This window comes from Dermacentor andersoni, chromosome 3 (genome assembly GCF_023375885.2).
Source record: "Dermacentor andersoni chromosome 3, qqDerAnde1_hic_scaffold, whole genome shotgun sequence".
NCBI classification, from domain to species: domain Eukaryota; kingdom Metazoa; phylum Arthropoda; class Arachnida; order Ixodida; family Ixodidae; genus Dermacentor; species Dermacentor andersoni.
Window position 1 is genome coordinate 36623985 of NC_092816.1, and position 22800 is coordinate 36646784.

General features: G+C 46.7%; 1 protein-coding gene across 1 annotated transcript; it reads right to left on the bottom strand.

Annotated features, from left to right (window-relative positions):
* Positions 1 to 4827: 4827 nt before the first annotated feature.
* Positions 4828 to 21492, bottom strand: LOC126542905 (sodium-dependent low-affinity dicarboxylate transporter 1-like). The gene is made up of 11 exons (XM_050190026.3): positions 21309 to 21492; positions 19985 to 20273; positions 18275 to 18311; positions 16733 to 16852; positions 15642 to 15758; positions 14717 to 14791; positions 14062 to 14169; positions 12116 to 12299; positions 9332 to 9490; positions 7426 to 7563; positions 4828 to 5620 (listed from the first exon to the last, which is right to left on the bottom strand). The coding sequence occupies exons 1-11, from the start codon at positions 21477 to 21479 to the stop codon at positions 5423 to 5425; spliced, it is 1596 nt and encodes a 531-aa protein (XP_050045983.2). The 5' UTR covers positions 21480 to 21492; the 3' UTR covers positions 4828 to 5422.
* Positions 21493 to 22800: the final 1308 nt, after the last annotated feature.

Below are 22800 nucleotides of genomic sequence, written 5' to 3' on the forward strand. Positions count from 1 at the left end.
TCACATTTGTACCTATTTCTTGATCCTCGACTCATCTCTCATAGCATATGCGTGTCACAGTTGAAGCAAAACAACAACAACATCGAGTGAGCCTACTGCCGAATTGCTCGCAGCTGGTATTACGTTGAGTGGGGATGAGCACAAGTTAGGCCCGCTCCCACCTTTTTACAGAGGCGTCAGAATAAGAGCGATTATTGCTGAATTCAGGACGGCTGAGGAACAAATAGAGAGAGAGAGAGGGGGGGGGGGGCAATATAAATAGGGATATAGAAAGCGATAGGCGGTGAACTGTTGGTGCGTGGCCTTTCGTGGCTGCACTTGGCTCACGAGGTGTTCAAAAGTCTCTTCGCAAATTTGTGGGCGCAGAATGAATATATTTGAACTAAGCAGGCCCATTTTATCTTTTTCTTTTTTTCGTCAGCTCGAGCGCGAACCAGTTAGCGCAAGGCCACTGTGGCCACGAGGTGCAGGCTGGCGTCACGCGGAAGGCGCATCTCGTCGGCAGCCGATCTATCTATACGCGTCCAAAAACCAGTGGCAAAGAGCTGATCATCGTGTTTGTCGCGGCTGATGCAGCGTGGGGCCATGCCGCGTTATTTTTGGTGTTACACGCACGGCAATTTTTAAGATCATCGATTGCCACATCCGAACGCGTTTCACAGGCCGGAAAGAGCCAGCGCTAAGAAAAGGGTAAAAGAAAGAAAAAGAAGCTGCTCCATGCATTACGAGAGGCTGTACAGGTGACAGCCTTTTGATTGATTAATGGAGTTTAACGTCCCAAGGTATCACAGGGTCGAGGCGTTAGTGTGACGTAGGCGTTGCCCAATGCAGGGCTTCACAACACTTTTCGAAGGGGGCCCCCTACTATAGCTGTCGCCACATTAGAAAAGATGCCTATACCAGCCGCTGTGGCTCGTTTGCCGTGGCGGCCTGCTCTTGAGCACAAGGCCGCCGGTTCGATTTCCTAGCCGTGACCTCAATCAGTCCTCACTTGTGTGTCATGTGCTTTCTGCGCCTGTGCCATTTCCTCTCACTTACGGTTTCAAGCGTCAATGTATTAGGGGCCGATGTAATTCCGCTACGTGCAAATAATTTCTGTACCACCTGGGTGTTAATCGACCTGAACCTAAACCTAAGTACGCGCGCGCTTCTGCATTCCGCCTCCATTGGAACGCGGCGGGAATCGACCCCGCAACCGCGTGCTCGGCAGCAGAACGCCATAAGCCGCAAAGCCACCGCGGCACGCGAAGATTGTTCTCTAAAGTGATGTGACCGTGTGCGTTCTTGTGCAGGCGCTTCAAGAGAGGAGATTCGGGCAGCGAGGGCTCGTCAACTTGTCAAGACGTTATTAATAAGAGGCCTTACAATGACTTTATAGTGCCAACTAGTCCAGATTTCTACTCCCTGGCAATGAAAGGTAAAGAGCCACGCGCATACACCACCCGCAGCATCGTGTATAGGACGCGACCGGACAGAATTTCGCGGCATGCGCTATCGCGGGCGGGGAACGAACGGAATGCGGCCGAAATATATGCTACTTACTATAGGGACAATCTTCGCGCGCCATCGGGTCACTGCAAGAACCGAAGCGAGCGAGCGACTCGGCCGAAGGCACGCGATGCCCGGGAGGGGCGCGGCGCGAATATTTGGAAACCTGCCGCGGCGCGCCACAGATAAGTCGGTGCGCACTCCGGGGCGCTCAGCCCGGGCTCGAGCCCTATGCACAGATCGGCATCGGTCCCAAGCCCATTAGGCGGCGCGGCGGCCCGACGACTTCGGCGTTCGCCCTGTAATGCGCCCACATTGGGACGCCTCTTTGGAATTGCGCATGTGTCACCGGATACACCTTGTGCGCGAGGCCGTGTACGGTGCCTGGAGGGCGTCGCATTGGCGCCCCCCGGCGGCCGCTGCTTGGAGGTGAGCAACGAAACCTGCGGTGGATTCAGAATCGTCACAGGCATAGGGAACTGCGGAAATACAGAGATGATCGTGGTGACGGGTGCGTGAGCCAGGCGTCACTCGCGCTACACAACGAGGGGAAAAAAAATGTTTTTTTTTTTTTAGAAGTATCTAACCCTTAAAATATCCCACTCCGCTCTTCTGTCTTGTTTCGCTTTTAGCTTGAGGGGAATGCATATTGTCGCGGTTCGACGTGAACGAGAGACGACAACACGTTGAGCAAGACGGCGGAACTGCATGTTGCGGAACCGCCAGAACAAAGACGTCGTCTTCGTCTCTGCCTTTTCCCAGTCCCACTACACGGAGTCCATTAAAGCACTGTCCTCATCGTCGTCTGCGTGTCTACATACAGCACGCGTCAATATAGTGTGTACGCATGTGTGAGCTTTTTTCTATTTATATGACTATTTGTAAGCAATAAACATTTAGTCGTGCGTCTACGATCGTGTTACGTCTCTCTGTCCGTATTCGATGTGCGCTCTGTAAGTAAAAATACAGATGTACCGGCTCGCCCAGCCAGCTACCGTGCTATAATATAGATATAGAGGTTTTACTAAATCGGTAGAGGATAAAGGAGAGGTAGGCGAAACGCTGCATTGAAATAGATGTAAACAAATGCTCTAATGGCCCTTTAGAAGGCATTGAACTTGGTATAGTTGGTATTTACTGATTGACATCCTCACCGCTATTACCGCTATTTGCCGCCATGTCGTTTCATAGGGGATGCCAATAAAATCATTATCATCCTTATTGGAGTAAAAGTAGGTAATCAGCAACCATCACAAGGAAACAGAAACAGCGATGGTAAATTGGACGCAAAAGTTGGAGTCAAGAAAGTCCATTGAGTTTTGTGAAGATAGCGAACAAGATACCAGTCGTGAAAGAACATTTGCACGATAACACAAAAAGGTTGGCCATGGTATTCGAGGACCGAGCTGGCTGCCTGGGAACAAGAACCTGCAGGAGCAAATATTTGCACCAAGGTTAGACGTGTGTACGCTAGAGGAAAAAATTGGGAGACGACTCGGAACATCGCAATACAATATGAATATATCCATACAGCCAGAACCAGAGGGTGCATTCATCTTCCAGAAGAGCTGTGGCTCGAACCTGATGGCAGCGCTCTCTGATCAGAGATCAGCAAGAGGCGATTGGAGTACTAGTGGTGGAACAAAAAGCAGAGAAGAGATGGGGAAGGCAATCGTAACAGGCATAAGTAACCTTAGGAGATAAAGCAAAGATAGGAAGATTGCGGCGTGTTACACGTAATTAGAGAGGTTTAGACTATGGTGTCCAAGCATTGGGGGACGCAAACCAACGGGCGCACAAGAGAACGCAAAGACAGCGCAAAGGAACGTAAAGGTTCTACAGAGAAGTTTACGTTCCCAAAGACATGCGCACACAGACTAGGTGAGTAACTGCAGCAGTCCAATTCAAAGGCGAATGAAATTAAGGATCATCCTCACCGTGGTGTGACGCGCGAACGGGGAATGTGCGCCTCATGTTCGTGTCGGCCCTAAGTGCGACCTTCAAGTGGTCTCTTTAGGCGCGATCGTACGGGCCTGCATCACATTTGTTTGAGCGCCGCTTACCCGACTCGCTAATAGAAACGCAGTTGCACAGCTCGGGTGCAGCTGCTATTCCCTTATCCCACATTTCATGTTTTTACCGTTTGCTTCGGAAATCTTTTCCGTGATGTTGGTTCATGGTAGGCTGCACAGCGTGGAGTCAGCCAGTCGCTGCAGCTAGCGGCGCTACCGGGCTCTCCAGGCGCAGTCCTCCTCTCTGCCGTCATCGGCGGAGTGGCTGATAGTGTCAACGACAGGCAATTGACTCTCAAGCACTATTATAGATATGAAAATGCTAGTAGTATTTCCGAGTTGCAAGATGTGCTCTCTAGGCCCGTTTCAAACCACCTATGTGTGCTGCTTACACATCAATGGCAGACGTTAGATTCCATACAACGAATACAGTACAAAAAGCAGCCGAGAGCCAAATAGTCGGACGAAGGCCTGACTTTCAATATCCGATATGCTAGAACGACTTCCTTTACGAGACCCATTCGCACTCTTGGTTTCAGAACATGTGTAGACACTATAAATGTGGGAAGCCATCTCTTCATCTCTTTTGTACAAGCGTTTTTAGGAAGACGTCGTGTTTGATCAAGCAGGAAAAAAATCCAGCAACGAGTTGCTTAAAGAACAAATGCGACTATTTGGCAACCGTTACAAGAGAGATGCTGTATCCACATATAGTGAAAATTTATTTTGCCTGTACAAATGTAACGTGCTATGTATAATTTAGGGTCAGAACTAGATGTATTCTATAGTGGATCAAGTGCAAGCGTGTCAGATCATCAACGGAATCTTATTATTTTTTTTTTCGCTAAACACGCCGGATGCACCCACCCAATCAAGTCACGGCTACAAAGCAAGAACATGTTTATACCTTGGTCAGTAAATTGTCTGACCTGTACATAAAGACCGAAAAAATATAGCCTATTTTTCTAGATTGTCATGACACAAGGTGAGTGAGTGAGTGAGTGAGTGAGTGAGTGAGTGAGTGAGTGAGTGAGTGAGTGAGTGAGTGAGTGAGTGAGTGAGTGAGTGAGTGAGTGAGTGAGTGAGTGAGTGAGTGAGTGAGTGAGTGAGTGAGTGAGTGAGTGAGTGAGTGAGTGAATAAACTTTATTGCAGGTCCGGCGAGGACGCGAACTCGTCGCGCACCCGGCCTAAGCGAAACGACATGCTAACATATACCCAAGGTTAGCGCAGTACTAGTTTATTGAAAGTGCGATATATATTCGAGATATGTTCCGGAAATAAAGTGAACCGCCTGAATAGAGTGAGTGAATAAACTTTATTGCAGGTCCGGCGAGGACGCGAACTCGTCGCGCACCCGGCCTAAGCGAAACGACATGCTAACATATACCCAAGGTTAGCGCAGTACTACTTTATTGAAAGTGTGATAAATATTCGAGATATGTTCCGGAAATAAAGTGAACCGCCTGAATAGAGTGAGTGAATAAACTTTATTGCAGGTCCGGCGAGGACGCGAACTCGTCGCGCTTCCGGCTAGTCCCACGTCGGGAACGGCAGACCGATGGGCGAATCACCCGAACAAGTATGCGCATCGATTAAAACCTCACCGAGAACCAAGCACACGGGGCCGAGTTCGCCGAGAGCAGGTTCTCATGTTGGGCGGACTCGTGGAAACACGTCAGAGAGAGAAAGCGAAGGGAGAGCAGGCTTTCGAAAGCCGGCTGCGTGACCTAATGTTTTCCTTCTAGTTTCTCTCCTTCCTCCACGACTGCAAGCACGCCGAAACCTCGGGGAAAATCGCACAGGCGCAAAGCGAAGAAACGAACCTCGTAGGCGCAGTTGAAAGCAATAACAATATGCGGCAAACGCGCCGTTTACTGCGAATCGCACAATATATCGTAACGGTATCGGCGGCGATAAAATCTCAGAAGGGCCACTTGTGCATCCCTCGGTAAGGAGCGGCCGCGGGCACCCTGAGGCGACTGCTCTGAAGCGGCGCCACGTTGAAGGACGACATGTTGTCCGCGTGCTCGTTGATCTGGAACAGCACCACGCCCGTCGTGAAGAACGACAGCATGCTGAGCACCAGAGACACGGCCTTCATGAACAGGCCCGGAATGATCTGCGCGAGACAATGCGGATGAGGGGGAGGAGGGGAGCGCGCGAGCAAGACAGCCTCGTCACGCGACCTGCCGGCAACGAAGAACGCACATATCGGACGTCCTAGCTTTCGTAATTTTAATTTGTTTTTTCTTTTTCACATTTAAAACAAGGTCCCTGTAGCGTGCAGTCGGTGGGCCACGGCGGCTTTTTAAACGTTTGGCGGGCTTTCACTCAAGCGCCAGAAAACGAAGCTACGCAAACAGTGATGCGTCGCAAACAACTAAAAGTAATCTTTGAAACGTGTTCTGGAAACCTCCTGTTGACATTGCAGCATTGAATGAAAAATATTGTAAAATAACCGGTAATAATTAGTTAACAAAACACCAAAGCATTGCAACCTTCGTCAGATAGTTGCTAACATACAGTTGATTTCATCCGCACAAAAGACTTTGCTTTTGCTCCACGTTCGCTGGGACACCCGCTATATGCGCGTTAGGGGCATGAATGTATGTGACAATATAGCATGTCCCCTTTTCCAGCGTGCGGAATCATTTACAGCGGATTTGCAGAGTGAGGCCTGCCATTCCAATCCAAGTCCATCTCACTGAGTGAAGACGCCCATAATTCCACTACTTTTAACTCCCAGAAACGGTGAGAGTTGGACTATTCCTATTCTTGGAGTGGGAGTGTAAATGGCATATTCCATTCTTTCAATCCCAGTAAATGAAACACTTTTTGAGTAGTTGTTTACTACTCGCGCCGGCGTACCTACACTCTAAAAACAGTTTGCACCCTTTTGGGTGTAACTTGCCGCAGGTGGGGAACGATGCCACAATGCGAAGGTTGTGGAATCGTTCCCCACCTGTGGCAAGTTGTTTTTTTCATTCACTTTAATTTCCATGAATTTACTGTTTCTTTATTTCCTTTATTAAGCACAAGTAATCTCCCCTATGTTGTCCTTGGTGTCAGTGTTTGTTGGCTTCTTATGATATGACTCATAAAAATCGGGCCCCTCAGAGAACCCCCTTTCTTCTCGTTTAAATAGCACTGACGGCGTTCGAAACAGCATCCAGACCCTGAGGCCGAACGAACAAGACCTTTCCAAGTGCTCTTAACCATTGGTTGCTCTCCTTCGCTAACTATGTCTAGCGTTTTGGGTAGGCTTTAATTTGATCTCATACGAGCCCTGCTTCCGACGAGGGCGTTTCACAGGCGAGTTAAAGACTAAGCAGAGTACTGAGTTCATGCAAATCAAGCACTACTGTGCACAGTGCCTCGTGGCAGTGATAAGCTATGAGGCGGTCATTATCCTTTTGCTAGCTTTTGACGTTTGTTTACAAAATTTGCCCACCATGTCTTGAGTGCGACCGAAATACAGCGCAAAGCACCGGAATGTACGAAGGAAGAGGCATGCGGTTTGAAGATATAATAACAAACACAAGCGATACAAACATGCGATATAAACGCAAACACAAGCACATGAACTACGAGCACGAGCCCTACAAACAAGTGTCACAAGCACAGACTACAGACACAAGCACAAACTACAACCACAATCGCGGGAAGGAAACGCATACTTAAATCACTTTTCCCTTGCCACATTTTAGCGCTTTATCCTGCTTTCCGATCATGAACCTCGACCAACCCACCCAGATTGCTACCACAATAGTCAATAAAAGTTCACATATTCGTGTTTGCGTCCTCTAGTACGTGAGGACTCAAGTAAGGACTGATTGTAGACGAATGAATCATCTTGTTGTGACAAAGAACGCTGGTTATGTACCGCGTACATACAGCTATAAGCATGCTCAAGGCAATACGTACCATATCAATGACGGAGAGACCGCCGATCTCGAAGACGATGGCATTCCATGCCTCTGACGAGGGCAAGATGAACGCGAAGTTGTTGGCGAGGCCCATGGGTAGCATATAGTACAACGCGTTGGTCCGGCTTTCCCTTTGCTGCGTAATTGACAAGAACGTGAACGAACGCAATGAATGAGGCTGATTTTTCGAACTGCGAGAAAAGCGCGACACGAAAAGGCGATACAAAACGCTGGCGATTGTTTGGAACAGCAGAGTGGTGGCGGTGTCGACTCTACTGCTAGAAAAATTAACACGAACGCTAAGGCGAATTCCTTGCGGCACACCTGTAGCACGAGAAGCAGCAAACTATATATGCTGGCGCTGTCGGCAGTCCTGAAGCGAACGCATAGGCGAGCGGAAGCGAGTGAACGTGAGCGGCGTGGCTGTTGAGTCGGTTTCTCTGCGGAACAGTAAAGTTTCACGTGACGGCGCTCGTCGAATGGCAGCAAGAGCTGCTCGTCGTGAGAACTGAGGCGCGTATTCAAATCGCAAAGCTTTTAATTCGCGAGTGGACTTTGTCACTGGTCGACCGCCTTCGCTAATGATACCCGCCGTGGTTGCTCAGTGGCTATGCTGTTAGGCTTCTGAGCACGAGGTCGCGGGATCGAATCCCGGCCACGGCGGCCGCAGTTAGATGGGAGCGAAATGCGAAAACACCCGTGTATACTTAGATTTCGGTGCGCGTTAAAGAACTTCAGGTGGTCGAAATTTCCGGAGTCCTCCACTACGACGTGCCTCGTAATCAGAAAGTAGTTTTGGCGCGTAAACCCCATAATTTATTTTTGTTTCGCTAATGTTATGTCCAACATCGAGGCTAGAATTTGCTGTTACGACAAAAGTCTTGCGTAAGAAGTTTTGTGAATACGGGCCCAGTCACACAACTCTGCCTCCTAACCCTACGGAATAGACACAATGGTGGCGTGGCGGTGGTGGTGGTGGTATTACCTAAAACTGATTGATGGCACATGCCACTAATCTTCATTTTAGTACTTTTCTGCTGTGTCTTCAACCTTAAATATTAATGCACACTAAGCTGCCAGCATTCTCTAACCAATCTTCACAGTCACATCTACGCTTCCGCTAATGTTTTAAATAATCAGAGCCTCGGTCAGGCTAACTGCATGCATCCACATTTATAGTTGCAAGGATGCTGTATCAGCCACCGATTGGAAAGTACTGCAAGCACTAGTCTGAACTGTAGTCACGACGCTCTAGCGGCACTACAGATATACTCAACGGAGATAATGGATATATTTAAATTTCATATGTGAATCAAGGCTAACCGATATCGTAATACTAGGCAAAAGCAGAAATGCCGTAGCAAGAGAATCATTGAGGGCTTACTTTACCAAGCAAGCGGGAAACGAGTGCATTAGTAATACGTCCGTTGCTTCTTTTTTTTTTTTAATTGAGGTTAACGAGCGTGGCAGTTTAAAGACGACGTAGTATGTTGTTTCGCGCTTTGTTGTTTCGTTTCCCCTTGTTTGTGAATTCTTGTGCCTGTCGGGTATATTATTGGTATACTACTGTTGCATACAAGGTGGCAACAAAGCCAAGTGGTAGTGGTGCTCCGTTGTAGCCCGTCTTCTTAATTGTGGTCATGGCTTCCTCCGTGTCAAACACGTTCGGTTGTCAATAAAGAGGCGTTCGTTAGAATACACGACTGTACGCAAAATCTCCTATATAGCATTATATTTGGTGAAGCCACTGTAGCGCAAGTAAATCACTAGCGGCACCTGGTGTCGGGCTTTGTGTCTCTATTTCCGCTGCAAAGGCTTCACCGAAGACTGCATACCAAGAACAATTGTTGCATTGAGTTCCCAAACAGCTGGGGCCACTGCAGTGGTCAGGCGACTGCGCTCACTTTCCTCTCGGCGATGTCCAGTATCTGGTGGATCGTCATCTCCGCGTTGGTGAACTCGCTGATTATGGAGCTCATGAAGACGGCCACGACGAGGTTGGCCACCGGGTGGAGCTTCGCCGTGCTCGCCGCATTCACGGCATCGCTGAACAACGAGCTGCTCTGTTCGTCGCACCCAGGTCGAGGGATGGAAAGAAATCGATGAGGAAAGTTTTATGCACACACACCAACGAACCCACGAAAAAAGTCGTCAGTGTATAAACTGAAGGTAAACCGAAAGGCTCCATTTTTGTTCCAACCGTGCGAAGCAAACAGGAAATGAAGCCAGAAAAAGTATATGGGAAACTAACTGTACGTTATTTTTTTTTGTTCAAATATAGAAGTAAGGAAAAGGGAAATGAAAGTACACGAAAAGACAACTCGCTCGCCGGTGGGAGACAAACCCGCAATTTCGCATGACGCTTGCGCCACTCAGCCATTAAGCTATAGCAGCGGCTGTCCTACCGTCAACTTTCTTGGGAATTTGTTCATGACTAGGAGGAGGTTAGCCCCGCGAGTTAGCCAGCGCCATTATCAGCCATGGCGGTGGATGTGCTTCATCCTTGCAGCTGCAGGCATCACGTGGTACATGAACTTGAGTTTGGGGGAGGGGGGTCAGGCAACCAGGCCAATAAACCATCGCACGCTGCTTCGTAGCATAAGGGCTGCCGAAGTCGAGGCCATCGCTAAGCATTGAGCGACATAAATACGGCGATACAAGGGGCTCAACAAGGCTAATAACGAAGCAGCGTGGGGCGGCTTACCCGAAGCATTTCAACGGTTCATAAGCTTCCTACAATTGACAGTGAGCTTCTGCGCAGTAAAGTGATGAGTAAAGGATCAAGTTATTTTTCTTAAGTGTCGCTCGTAGCTGAGTTACCAACTTACTGTGCAGCCACCTTATCTAATTAGTGCGACGATGTTGAACATCGTAGGCAACATTTCCTAACTGCTAAAACGCTTCATGCAATCTGGTCATTCCTCATCCTCAGCCTGGTTATGCCCACTGCAGGGCAAAGGGCTCTCCCATACTTCTCCAACTACCCCGATCATGTACTAATTGTGGCCATGTCGTCCCTGCAAACTTCTTAATCTTATCCGCCCACCTAACTTTCTGCCGCCCCCTGCTTCGCTTCCATTCCCTTGGAATCCAGTCCATAGCCCTTAATGACCATCGGTTGTCTTCCCTCCTCATTACATGTCCCGCCCATGCCCATTTCATTTTCTTGATTTAAACTAAGACATCATTAACACGCGTTTGTTCCCTCACCCAATCTGCTCTTTTCTTATCTCTTAACGTCACACCTATCATTCTTCTTTCCATAGCTCGTTGCCTCGTCCTCAATTTAAGTAGAACTCTTTTCGTAATCCTCCAGGTTTCTGCCCCGTACATGAGTACTGGTAAGACACAGCTGTTATAAACTTTTCTCTTGAGGGATAATGGCAACCTGCTGTTCATGATCTGAGAATGCCTGCCAAACGCACCCCAGCCCATTCTTATTCTTCTGACTATTTCAGTCTCATGATCCGGATCCGCAGTCACTACCTGTCCTAAGTAGATGTATTCCCTTACCACTTCCAGTGCCTCACTACCTATTGTAAACTGCTGTTCCCTCCCGAGACTGTTAAACATTACTTTAGTTTTTTGCAGATTAATTTTTAGACCCACCCTTCGGCTTTGCCTCTCAAGGTCAGTGAGCATGCATTGCAGTTGGTCCCCTGAGCTACTAAGCAAGGCAATATCATCAGCGAATCGCAAGTTACTAAGGTATTCTCCATTAACTTTTATCCCCAATTCTTCCCAATCCAGGTCTCTGAATACCTCCTGTAAACACGCGGTGAATAGCATCTGAGAGATCGTATCTCCCTGCCTGACGCCTTTCTTTATTGGGATTTTGTTGCTTTCTTTATGGAGGACTACGGTGGCTGTGGAGCCGCTATAGATATCTTTCAGTATTTTTACATACGGCTCGTCTACACCCTGATTCCGCAATGCCTCCATGACTGCTGAGGTTTCGACTGAATCAAACGCTTTCTCGTAATCAATGAAAGCTATATATAAAGGCTGGTTATATTCCGCACATTTTTCTATCACCTGATTAAGAGTGTGAATATGGTCTATTGTTGAGTAGCCTTTACGGAATCCTGCCTGGTCCTTTGGTTGACGGAAGTCTAAGGTGTTCCTGATTCTATTTGCAATTACCTTAGTAAATACTTTGTAGGCAACGGATAGTAAACTGATCGGTCTATAATTTTTCAAGTCTTTGGCGTCCCCCTTCTTATGGATTAGGATTATATTAGCGTTTTTCCAAGATTCCGGTACGCTCGAAGTCCTGAGGCATTGCATATACAGGATGGCCAGTTTCTCTAGAACAATCTGCCCACCATCTTTCAACAAATCTGCTGTTACCTGATCCTCCCCAGCTGCCTTCCCCCTTTGCATAGCTCCCAAGGCTTTCTTCACTTCTTCCGGTGTTACCTGTGGGATTTCGAATTGCTCTAGACTATTCTCTCTTCCATTGTCGTCGTGGGTGCCACTGGTACTGTATAAATCTCTATAGAACTCCTCAGCCACTTGAACTATCTCATCCATAATCATTGTAATCAACCATAATCATTGTGGTCATTGTAAGAGCTTTTATATGAGTTGCGCTTTTACGATTATTAAATTAAACCCAATAATTTAGATTGTCGTTACGTTTTCATAACCGTGTTGAAAGAGAAACACGCAAGATAGCACGTGCGTACCCGGATGACCTCGGTGAGCGTAGATCCTCCGCCAATGATGAAAATGATTGCCCAAGGCATGTTCTTCTGGATGAACTTCCACTCCATCAGGCGGTGCTCGAGGGAAAAGTTGAAACTCCTCACGGGAATCATGAACGCTATTAAGGCGATCAGGAACCCCACCGATGAGTCGGTCACGTAGCTTCTGCAAACATAATTCAACGGGTCGAGGCTCGAGTGGCTTCTTACCTTCGGCAAGTGTTGCGCCAAATCGACCCACCCACCTATGCTCTCCCATCGAACAGCGATCGTGTATTAGATGTGTCACCGTTGGCTCGGTGTATTGCAGTAACGAGGACTATTTAATCGCCATATGCTCGAGCTTAGCACCCCGATTCAGTCGTCTGAAGCGATGCTGTGCTAACCCTTTCTAGGGCAAATTACACACAAGTGCGCATAGCGTGCTTCTATAAATGATGTGTCATTCCAGCCGCCTCGGTGGATTTGCTGCTATGGTGTTGCGCTGCTAAGAAGGAGATCGCGGGATCACATCCCGGCCGCGGCGGCCTCATTTCGATGGTGGCGAAATGCGCAAACGCCCGTGACTCGAGCATAGGGTTAAAATTAATCCGGAGTCCGCCACAACGGCGAGTGTCCGCCGAAGCGTCGTGCCGCCATTTGAAGACGGATTAAAGACAGATTGAAGAATAAAAAATGATTGATAGCGACATTTAGTGAATGATAACGTTATAATAGAGATGGTAGAGGTTAATAGGACTAGTAATGATTAATAATTACTACTAATGACTTGTACTGATTGAGTAGTAATGACTAAAATTACTAATGACTTGTAATGACAACTAATGACTACGAAATGACCAATATGTCTAACGACGGCTTGTAATGACCACAATTACAAATGACTAAAAATGCTTACTAGTGAGCAGTAATGACTAATAATGAATGAAATGACTTGTAATGACTAGTAATGACTATGAAATGACCAATATGTCTGAGAACTTGTAACGGCTACAAATGATTAGGAATGACTAAAGATGCTTAGTAAGGACCAGTAAGGACTAATAATGACTGAAATAACTTGTAATGACTAGTGATGACTACGATATGACCAGCATGTCTAACAACGGCTTGTAATGACTACAAATGCTTAGTGTTGAGCTTTATTGACTAACAATGACTGAAATGACTCGTAATGCGTAATATAAGAAGGAAACAGAAATCGGTAAAGAGAAAGAGGCAAACATAAGAAGGAAAAGACAAAGAAAGAAACAAAAGGAACGAAGAAAGAAGAAATAGGTGAATAGAAGGAAAGAGAAAGACAAAGAAGAGAAAGAGGGAAAGAAAGAAGAGAAAAGAAGAGGCAAAGAGAAGGAAGCGAATGATAAGAGGAGGAATAGTAGGCCTTCGCCGTTCATCTTTTAAGAGAGATCTTAAGAGACCCTTCAATTTTTTTTTATGTTCACGGCAGTAAATTGTGCAAGATGGGCTAGGTTGACGACTGGAAAGCAGTGCAAGTACGCAAAATTCTTTCATCCCACTTTAAGGACCTGCCATCGGTGCGATTACATTCGGCTGGTCTGCACACTATACGCAAGTGGTTATATCCGAAATACATGTGAATAATCATATATATATATATATATATATATATATATATATATATATATATATATATATATATATATATATATATATATATATATATATATATATATATATATATATATATGTATATATATGTATATTCCATGTTGGCTGCAAGTTGAGCGCCACTCTCCGCAACACATTGCCATCATATGTTCAGTGTCTATATTTAAAATTGCTACAATTCAGCTTTCACCCAGCTTCATAAAACTGCGTCACGATCTTGAGTATATCTGCTTGAACAGTAACACCAGTATTTTTTTAATACAGAATAAACAAAGGTAGCTGGTTATTGCACTGACTCTTCTAGTCCAAGCATGTCGGACCATCCAGGAATGATTACGGGTCTCTTGGTCGCCCAAAGGAAGAGGCACAGGCAGAAGAGGAACGTCGACAGCACTTCGGCGTGCCTGCACACACAGACACACACAAAACCGAAGACCACGGGCTGAATGCGCAAAGCCGTTTTCATTCATCTGAGTTTGCCATTAGCTCGACCGCGTTCGTTAATATGTTGAATATCCAAAATGGCTGGCACTTGCTCTTACAAGTAAATCTATCAAACCGACTATCTTGTGAAAACGGTTCCTGAGGTAATATTCCGAGCTTTTCGCTCGTAAGAGGTAGTATTTGCAATTTCACCAGTCGCATTCACTAACCTTGTGCTCGCTCTTTCTATTAGCTGATCCTCACAGTAAATCGGCTGATCCTCACGAATTTGGGCCCTGGGCCAGAATTCAAGTATTTCCTCTGACGCATGTGTCACCAGTAATTCGCCACTGCCCCAGCTATTGGACAGATGCATGCCGATTTGTATAGTAAGCAGTGAGCGCCAGAGAAGCAGCCAACAAAGAAACGCTCCTATAGGAATAGGAGCAATATTGTGGATACGTGCCCTGAATCTTTTGTTCCCTATCATTGGGAGCTTATACACGAACAGGGAGTTTTTACACTTACGTCCGAGGCATGTTCTGAAGTTTGTCCCGGACGACTTCTTTGACTTCTCTGATGTCGAGTCGGGACTGCTGCTCACTGAAACAAAGAGTGCCAGAAAATGACAAGTTCGAGCTGGCGTGAATTATCGCATACGCACGCCGAATGACGTCAGGATTTATGCGCTACTCTATAAGCCGGAAAACATTAAATTGTTCATTTGCTCCCTGCATGATTCAGTTAAGCCTGTCGACGACTGCGTGTCGCAGCGACAGCACTCCGATGGATGCTATGTGCAAAAATTGCTGTGTGCCGACATGTGAGCGCATGTCAGGTAACGCTAACACTCGTTAATGTGTTCCCTGTAAGCATAGACTTAGGCTAGCTGATAATATACTATGGCACGCAGGGACTAATAGCAGTGATGAAGACAATCGTCATCTCCCTCGTAACACTAGGACGCAAGTTCGGAACATAAGCTTCTGTACGAATATATCTACGTGAGTCTCCCTCTGAGCTGATTAATAGCTGATAGCATATATCGATAGTGTATCGCAGGTTTTGCACAGAAAACAGACATAAGGAAGTATTTTCACAGCAGCTCTCGAAGCCAAATATTTTGCTTACTTCAGCTGTATGGCAGCCGACAGCCTAAGAATGCAGCGGCAAACACTACTGTCCAGTTCATACAAAACTTCTACAGACGCGCCAGCCATTTGTGTTGGTTCATTCTCGTGATGCCATGGCGGAAAAAAAAAATATTTTGGTTTTGGCGTCTCTCGGGAACAACGTTTCGGAGCGTGGAAGAGTGTGGTCTTGTGGATACAGAGTCTGTTGATTTGTGCTGATATCGTGGGTATACAGCTTGTACTGTGGGCAAGCTTGTACTGTATATGTGGGCTACCAGGTATACTAATAATCAAGAAAGATTATAAAACGGTTCACTTACTACTCCTTGAGGTAAACGGTGTACAGGAACACCCATCCCATGAGCATGGAGATCATGCCCACGGGAAAGCAGTAGAGCGCCCACGTGGTTGGTGTCATCAGTTGGTCTCGTGCATCCCTGCGGAATTCGAGAGTGACGCGAACATGGCTGACGACGTCGTGGTGCAAGGAATGCCCAACCAGCACGAGAATGCAACAAACGACGATTCACTTCAAGCGCAATATCCTTTCACTCTCCGTTTATATTGCAAATCTGCCAAAGGGAACGCACAGCCTGAGAGCTTGGCAATTAAATATTCGTGTTTCGTAGTACAAGGAAGCTTCATCTCTACACTAAAGGTCTCAGAAACAGAGAAATGAGGGTGTGTACTGCATCGCCAGGACCACTATCATATTGCACGACTAATGCAGGACGAAGACGCCTCTCGGCAATCTCTACTCGCCCTTGTCTTGCGTCAACCGATTCCGTCCACTGAATGGAACATTTCTAATCTCGTCACACCTCCTTATCCTCTGCCTTCCTCGGCCGTGCTTTCCTCTCTTGGCACCCTTTCTGTAACTCTAATACACCAGCGGTTATCTGTCCTGCGCATTACCTGATCTGACCACATGACTGCATTTCTCTTAGTCTAAGAATATCAGCTACACCAGTTTGTTTTTACGTTATACACCCATTATTTTTCGTTCCGTCGATCGTTGTTTGCGTCTTAGTTTCTCAAGCTTCCTCGTTATAGGTTTAAACCGCATAGCTTACTGTGGCAGAGTGCACTGTTTCGATGCTCTTATTTTCAAATATATCGGTAAGCTGTCGGTAATGACCGGACAGCGATAGACATTCGACGCTCCAACTTATTTTTTGCTCGTTTCGAACACACTTTTCGTGATGCAGATCTCGTATGTCGGCTTGGCCTAAATGAGTCTAGCCTTTCACAGCTTCTCCGGACTGCCAATCATGCGGTCTTGTTTTGTTGTTAGGCTATTCAGTATTACCTCAGTCCGCTGAATGACAATTCCCAAGCCTACCCGTCTAAAGCAATGTTGGAAACAAAGTGTTTGAAATAATGTTGGATTGAGCTATTCGATGCCTCGCACCTGTTGATTCGATGGGACATGTCGTTGTTGATGCGGTTGCCCGTGATGAACGAGAAGCCTCCGAGCGTCGCCGAGTAGCCGATGCTGAGCAGAAAAGTCTTGCGCAGCTGCTTGCTCTTTCTGCGCATAGTGAAAGAGTAAAGCGAAGTTAACAATAACCAGTGTCTAAAACATGGCGGCCATGACGTCTTTCCGGTTCAGCAATCACTTCCGGTGCCTGCAGCCCACAAAGGCATAGTCTTCGAGATCCATTTTTGTTACTCAAACGCAAGCGTTGCTGGGGCGTAGATTTGGACAACACCTATTGGAAAGACTACCTGGTGGCACGTTTTTGATTGATTTCGATTATTTCGAGTAAATAAACGCTAGATTGAAGACGACGGCTTAATTGTTCCCTATTCATTCATGTTTATTGTGCCTATAGAACAGAAGAAACAGGACAGCTCCCTCCTTCCAGCTTTGACGTGAAAGCGCAGTCAGGTTTAAAATCAAATAATTCTGCACAAAGGCAAATTAAGCCGGCAACACCTCTTTGTCGTCAGATAATTGTTGGAGCGAGCGTTGCAAACGGCTGTTTGATGAGATAGCTGGCACATACACACACAAATTGCTCAGAAATGTGGCATCGCCGCAGACGATGATGCGTAGTTTTGATTTATTCTCAATGAAAGAGGGATATATCGCATGTAAACACTATGTAAACAAAATGGACTGCGATGACGCCTACGATGGCGCTACTTCCGCATCGGACGAGGAACGCGTAGGGAGCCTCCACGTGGGCACAGGCGCTCAAGCGCTAGGCGTGCGTATACATGAAGGCTACATAGAAACATTAATAGAATAGCGCCATCTGTCCCAGGGAGGCAGGACTTCCATGGTGAAGAAGACAGAACGCGGGATGGTTTTTGGCCATTCTGACAACAGTGCCCGATTCCCGTATCGACACACTATTAGCATACATTCCGTTAAGTTCATCGTCATAAATTGTGTAATTCGATTCTCGGATAACGCACATCTTTTCAGCCATACGACACGATAGGCCACGCTAAGATGATGAGGGTTGTGCCTCGACGGAAAGGTGGGATCGAATCCCGGCCATGGCGGCTGCATTTCGAAGGGGACGAAATGCGAAAACACCCGTGTACTTAGATTTAGGTGCACGTTAAGCCCGCCAGGTGGTCCAAATTTCAGGAGTCCCCCATTACGGCGTACCTCGTAATCAGATCGTAATTTTGGCACACAAAGCCCCATAATTTAATTTTTTGTTAATTTTAATATGATCCTCCTTTACTGCAATAAATTACGAAGTCTTCTTAAATGCTGAAGTGCGTGTCGATGCAAAACTCTATGCGAGTGCTATCTATAAAACTTCGCCTAGCCTGGTGTAGCGTCGCTAATGCATACGCTATTACCCATTTTATATATCCTAAATTTATTTTTTTGACGGGAACGTTCCAAGTATCAGGCATAGTCCAGTACAAAACTTGCAACCACGAGAAGCTACGCGAGCCAATTTAAGGACAAAGTTTGTTCATAACCTACACAGATTCGATGTGGACTACCTCTTCGTAGTCAGGCTCTGAAATAATGAAAAAGAAAGAATAAGACTGTTAAGGCAGTTAATAAAAGGAAAGGAAGAAACACGATAACCTTTTCTCGCACTGTCTGAAGTTACAAAGCCGTCAAATTATCCCAACATAATGATTTCGCCTTGTCCAACGCCTTTCTTGAAGCATAATATGCTGATACGGGTATATTGCAATGTGGTCGAGTATCTAATGGCTAAAATTAATCATGAACAAATAAAGGGTACTAAACTTAGATTATAATAAGCAGTACAAAGCCAGTAACAGGCTGCAAAAGTGCGCAAAATCGGCAGTTTCACTCCTCCTCAGTATTCAGGCACAGCCAAAAACACTAAGAGACTCTTAGCATAAAAGTGCGACGGAAAAGAATTGCCATAGCAAGTTCGAGCCTCCCTGTTGCACATAGTGCCATTGATCAACGTGCTTTCGTTCACCAGTTGGCACTAGAGGTGCGTGTTGATGAACTACAAGTCGCACGTATAAGCGAAAACAGGGGTAAAGCGGGAGATGGAAATTCAAGACGATGAGCTAAGCGAGAACAAAGTGAAAGCGGGAGCCAACGTTTCGACAAGTCAACTTGTCTTTTTCAAGGCCGCGCGTATAATGTAGGTCTCCCGGTGACGCTTCAGTGTTTTCTGCGGCGCGGTATTGTGACACTATCTATCATGCTTCTGGCAAATGACGGCTGCTGCCTCCAAGATTCTCGGCGCACAGCTTTGGGTACTTTCCCACATTTAAAATTTTTTTTTCGCGTAAGTAGAAAGGTGACACACAAGAGGCTTAAAAAATGAACTGAACCCATGAGAGTGTAACTTCTATAGCCAGGACAGTTTTGCGGGAACGCATATCTCGGAGGCAAATATGATGAACAAGGGGCTTCACACACAAGTCTACACGAACCAGTGCAAACACTAAATAGAACTTGCTACCACAATTAAATTTTGCGCGATTGCTCAACTCGGAGGTACATACGATGCACACGAGCCTTCAGACAAGGTGACATGAAACAAACAGAAACGGTAAATACATCTGGCTGTAGCAACTCAAACCACCGTATACTAATGTCGGAGGCACATATTGTTCCGTGGTAGTGATGGCGAAGAAGGCAGTAAAACTGTGAATGGCGAAACTAGCGTTTTATTGGGCGAACTTGTGCCCTCAAAAGCAAGTTACAAAGAACAGTTATAGCGGCGAATACAGTCGGCGATCGTCGGAAGTCTGATCAGCGGGTCAAGCGCATCGGCTTTTATACACCCGTCATCGAAGGTTCCAGAGTAATCGCTGGGGTCCGCGTGTCTTCCAGAAAGTTCTACACCATTCGCGTCACGCGTACATGCAATCAGATCGCACAAGTTTCGGTGACAACAGACGTACACCGGATAGAACCATCGATGACTTTCGAGAAACTGACGATACATGCAGGCACATCCTGGGCAGCGCGATAACATTCCTTAGGCTGTGAAACGTGGTCACCCGATAAAGATAAGCAGGTACAGGTGTCAATATGAAACACAAGAGGCGCTGGACAAGAGGCTTCACAAAGTGCTGGCGGCGAGCGCTCTGTCCTGTACCTCTTCGTTCTTTGTCCCGCTGTTCAATATTCTGCTCTACGATAAAGCGTAACTTGCTCTGGCAAGTTAAAACACGGGAACAGTGTCCGCAGTACCTTCTCCCTGGTTCTCCCTCTTCCGGAGCAGCTCGTTGACGCGCTTGCGCAGCTTGCTCTGCGAGATCTCGTAGATGAGCGTGTCCACCACGGTCATCATCATGCTCGTCACGGCCACATTGCTGATGAACATGGACAGGAAGAACACCATGCCCATGAAGGACAGCATGAGCCACTTGACGCGCGGCCCCACGATCAGGATCAGGTTGTACGACAGGCGCCGGTTGAGGCCGCAGTTTTGTGCGATCAGCGCCACCGTCAGGCCGGCTATAGAGCTTGCGATGGGCTCCTGCGGGAGCGAGTTAGGATTCGCGAGACCGTAAATACGGCAACAGAGAGTTTTGACAGGAACCCGCCTCGCGAGGAAGGTGTACGTTGTACATTTGCAGAAGTAAAACGGGCAGTCATCGGCGTGGAAATTATGGAGAAGAGTCGATATTAGGTTTCGTGGCACTTAAGGCACCATTTTCCCCACCAAAATTGAAGAAAACATGTACGGTTGAGATGGCGCACCATGTACGACTCTACCATGTGCCCACCACATGGTAGAGTCGTTGAAAGCAGCTTTTCGGATAGATTTATAGGAAGGAGATTCTAGCTGCAGGCGTGCTCATATTGATAATACGAACACACTGAGAAGAAATTAACCAGTTAAGACGCATCATATAGGCTGGCGGACATTTTAATAGAAGCGCTTGTTTTCTTTTGTATTTTTCCAAGGCAATTTTGTCATTCATGGTGCAGCAGCATCATGCGTTCTTTTTCTGTTTTGCAAATCGTCACCCCAGCCAGCGGCCCCCGGCGACGGCACTCCTGTAATCCGAAAAGGCTAGTCTGTCAATTATGACAAGGCCGCCTTTGACAACGATAGGTCTTTCTTTCCCAACATTGGCCAGCTTGACATGGGCACTTCTCTGGTTAATCCTTTTCTACTCACTGTTTAGGTACGATGACATAGAAACACTGTCACACAACCTCGCAGTTACCATTCATTCATTCAAGCGGCTGCGTTGCCAAGTCTCCTAATGAGTGAAAGCTAAGGGAGTGAAGGGCTACAAAGTGGGAGTATGCGGCCAGGGATGCTAGCTCAGCTTCAAAGGGTTGCGGTGCAACATATACACTGATCTTGGCCAGTCCTCTGGTTGTGCATTCTGCGCAAGCGCATTTCAGTTATCACCGAGAGGCTGAGCGGAGCAGGTAAAAACAAAACAGAAAGGTTACAATAGGTCGACTACGGCCAGTGTTTGCAAGAGCTGTTTAAGTGCCGGGCACATGCTTCGCAGTTCCTTAGCCAGGCGCCGCAAAACAAAGACATGCGGCTCACGTTGAAGTAGTACTTGGCCAGGTATCTGGTGGTGGTCAGGTTCAGCATCGGCCCCATTATAAGCGGGAAGAACGAGGTGATCTGGTACGGCACCGGCTCGAAGATCCACAGCATGATCATCACCGTCATGATGTAGATGCACTTGATGGGCTGCACGGTGCGCACGAACATGCCAAGTATTGCCAAGCTGTAGAAATTGATTATTTATTAACTCGCGTTTCTTATTATTCGCTTGGATACGGTGACAGAGAGGCTATGTCAAGAGTCAAGCGTCTTCTAGAGAGAAAGTTGTACGCAGATGCTTCTTCTTGGGCCCTGAATGAAGCTGCAATTCATACACGACTTAAAAGAGGTATTCTTAGCAATGAGACGTTATAGGATGTTTGGAGCATGTTTTGAAGCTTGCGTGTTTTCTGACAGCGATGACGTCATTGCAACGGGGTAAACCACCAGGAATTTATAGGGTTCCCAAAAAGATATCTTCGCAGTTTTAATATACGTCCTGCTCGAGGGATTGAACTAGGTGGCACCATTTTTCAAAGGCAAATTCTTTTCCAGACCCGCTGTGGTTGCTCAGTGGCTATGGTGCTGGGCTGCTGAGCACGAGGTCGCGGGATCGAATCCCAGCCACGGTGGCCGCATTTAGGTGGGGGTGAAATGCGAGAACACCCGTGTACTTAGATTTGGGTGCACGCGAAAGAACCCCAGGTGGTCGAAATTTCCAGAGTCCTCCACTACTGCGTGCCTCACAATCAGAAAGCGGTTTTGGCACGTAAAACCCCGCAATTAATTTTTTTACTTTCTTTGCCAGCTGAGCTAACCATGCGTCTATCATTTGATAGCGCGGAGGCGAGTAAATAGAAACCAACTCGAAACTTTGATGATATAATTTGCTTCCGCTCCTACAAATGTTCCTCCTGCCTAGCTCACCTGCTGAGCGTCTTCCCCGGTAAGATGCTGGTCTCTTTTTATCTACCGCTGGACCAGAACGAAATTTTCACCAACTGCGATGGTTTATTTTTTTAGACTAAAACGTCCGGGTGCAGCATTGTATGCAGCACAAAACTACAACGCTTCATACTGCATTCATGTAATGCCAGTTTTTTCCTATCACGACTCGATCATCGCCTTGAGATCGTCCACAAAACTCATGTGGAGAAATCAGTCGCGTGTCCACTGAAGTTCTAAAGAACTCTGTTGAAAACGCAATTTCAATTCGGCATTAACCAACAATGTTTGAAACAGGACTAGCTCGTAAAATCTCCCGATTCACACGATAGCGCGAGGGCGCAAATGCATTGACACAGTTATTATAGTTTGCCGGATACAAGGACATGGACAAGGTTGTTAATTTTGTCTAACAGCACAAGGGCAGTAAGCTTGCGCTTCACTCGTTCAGTCTTTTTTAATTGTGTTCGTGCCTCCGTCCTAGTGTGGTGTCCTTAGACTAGCGCAAAAAGAAATCATGGAACAGTGATATTCACCACTACGA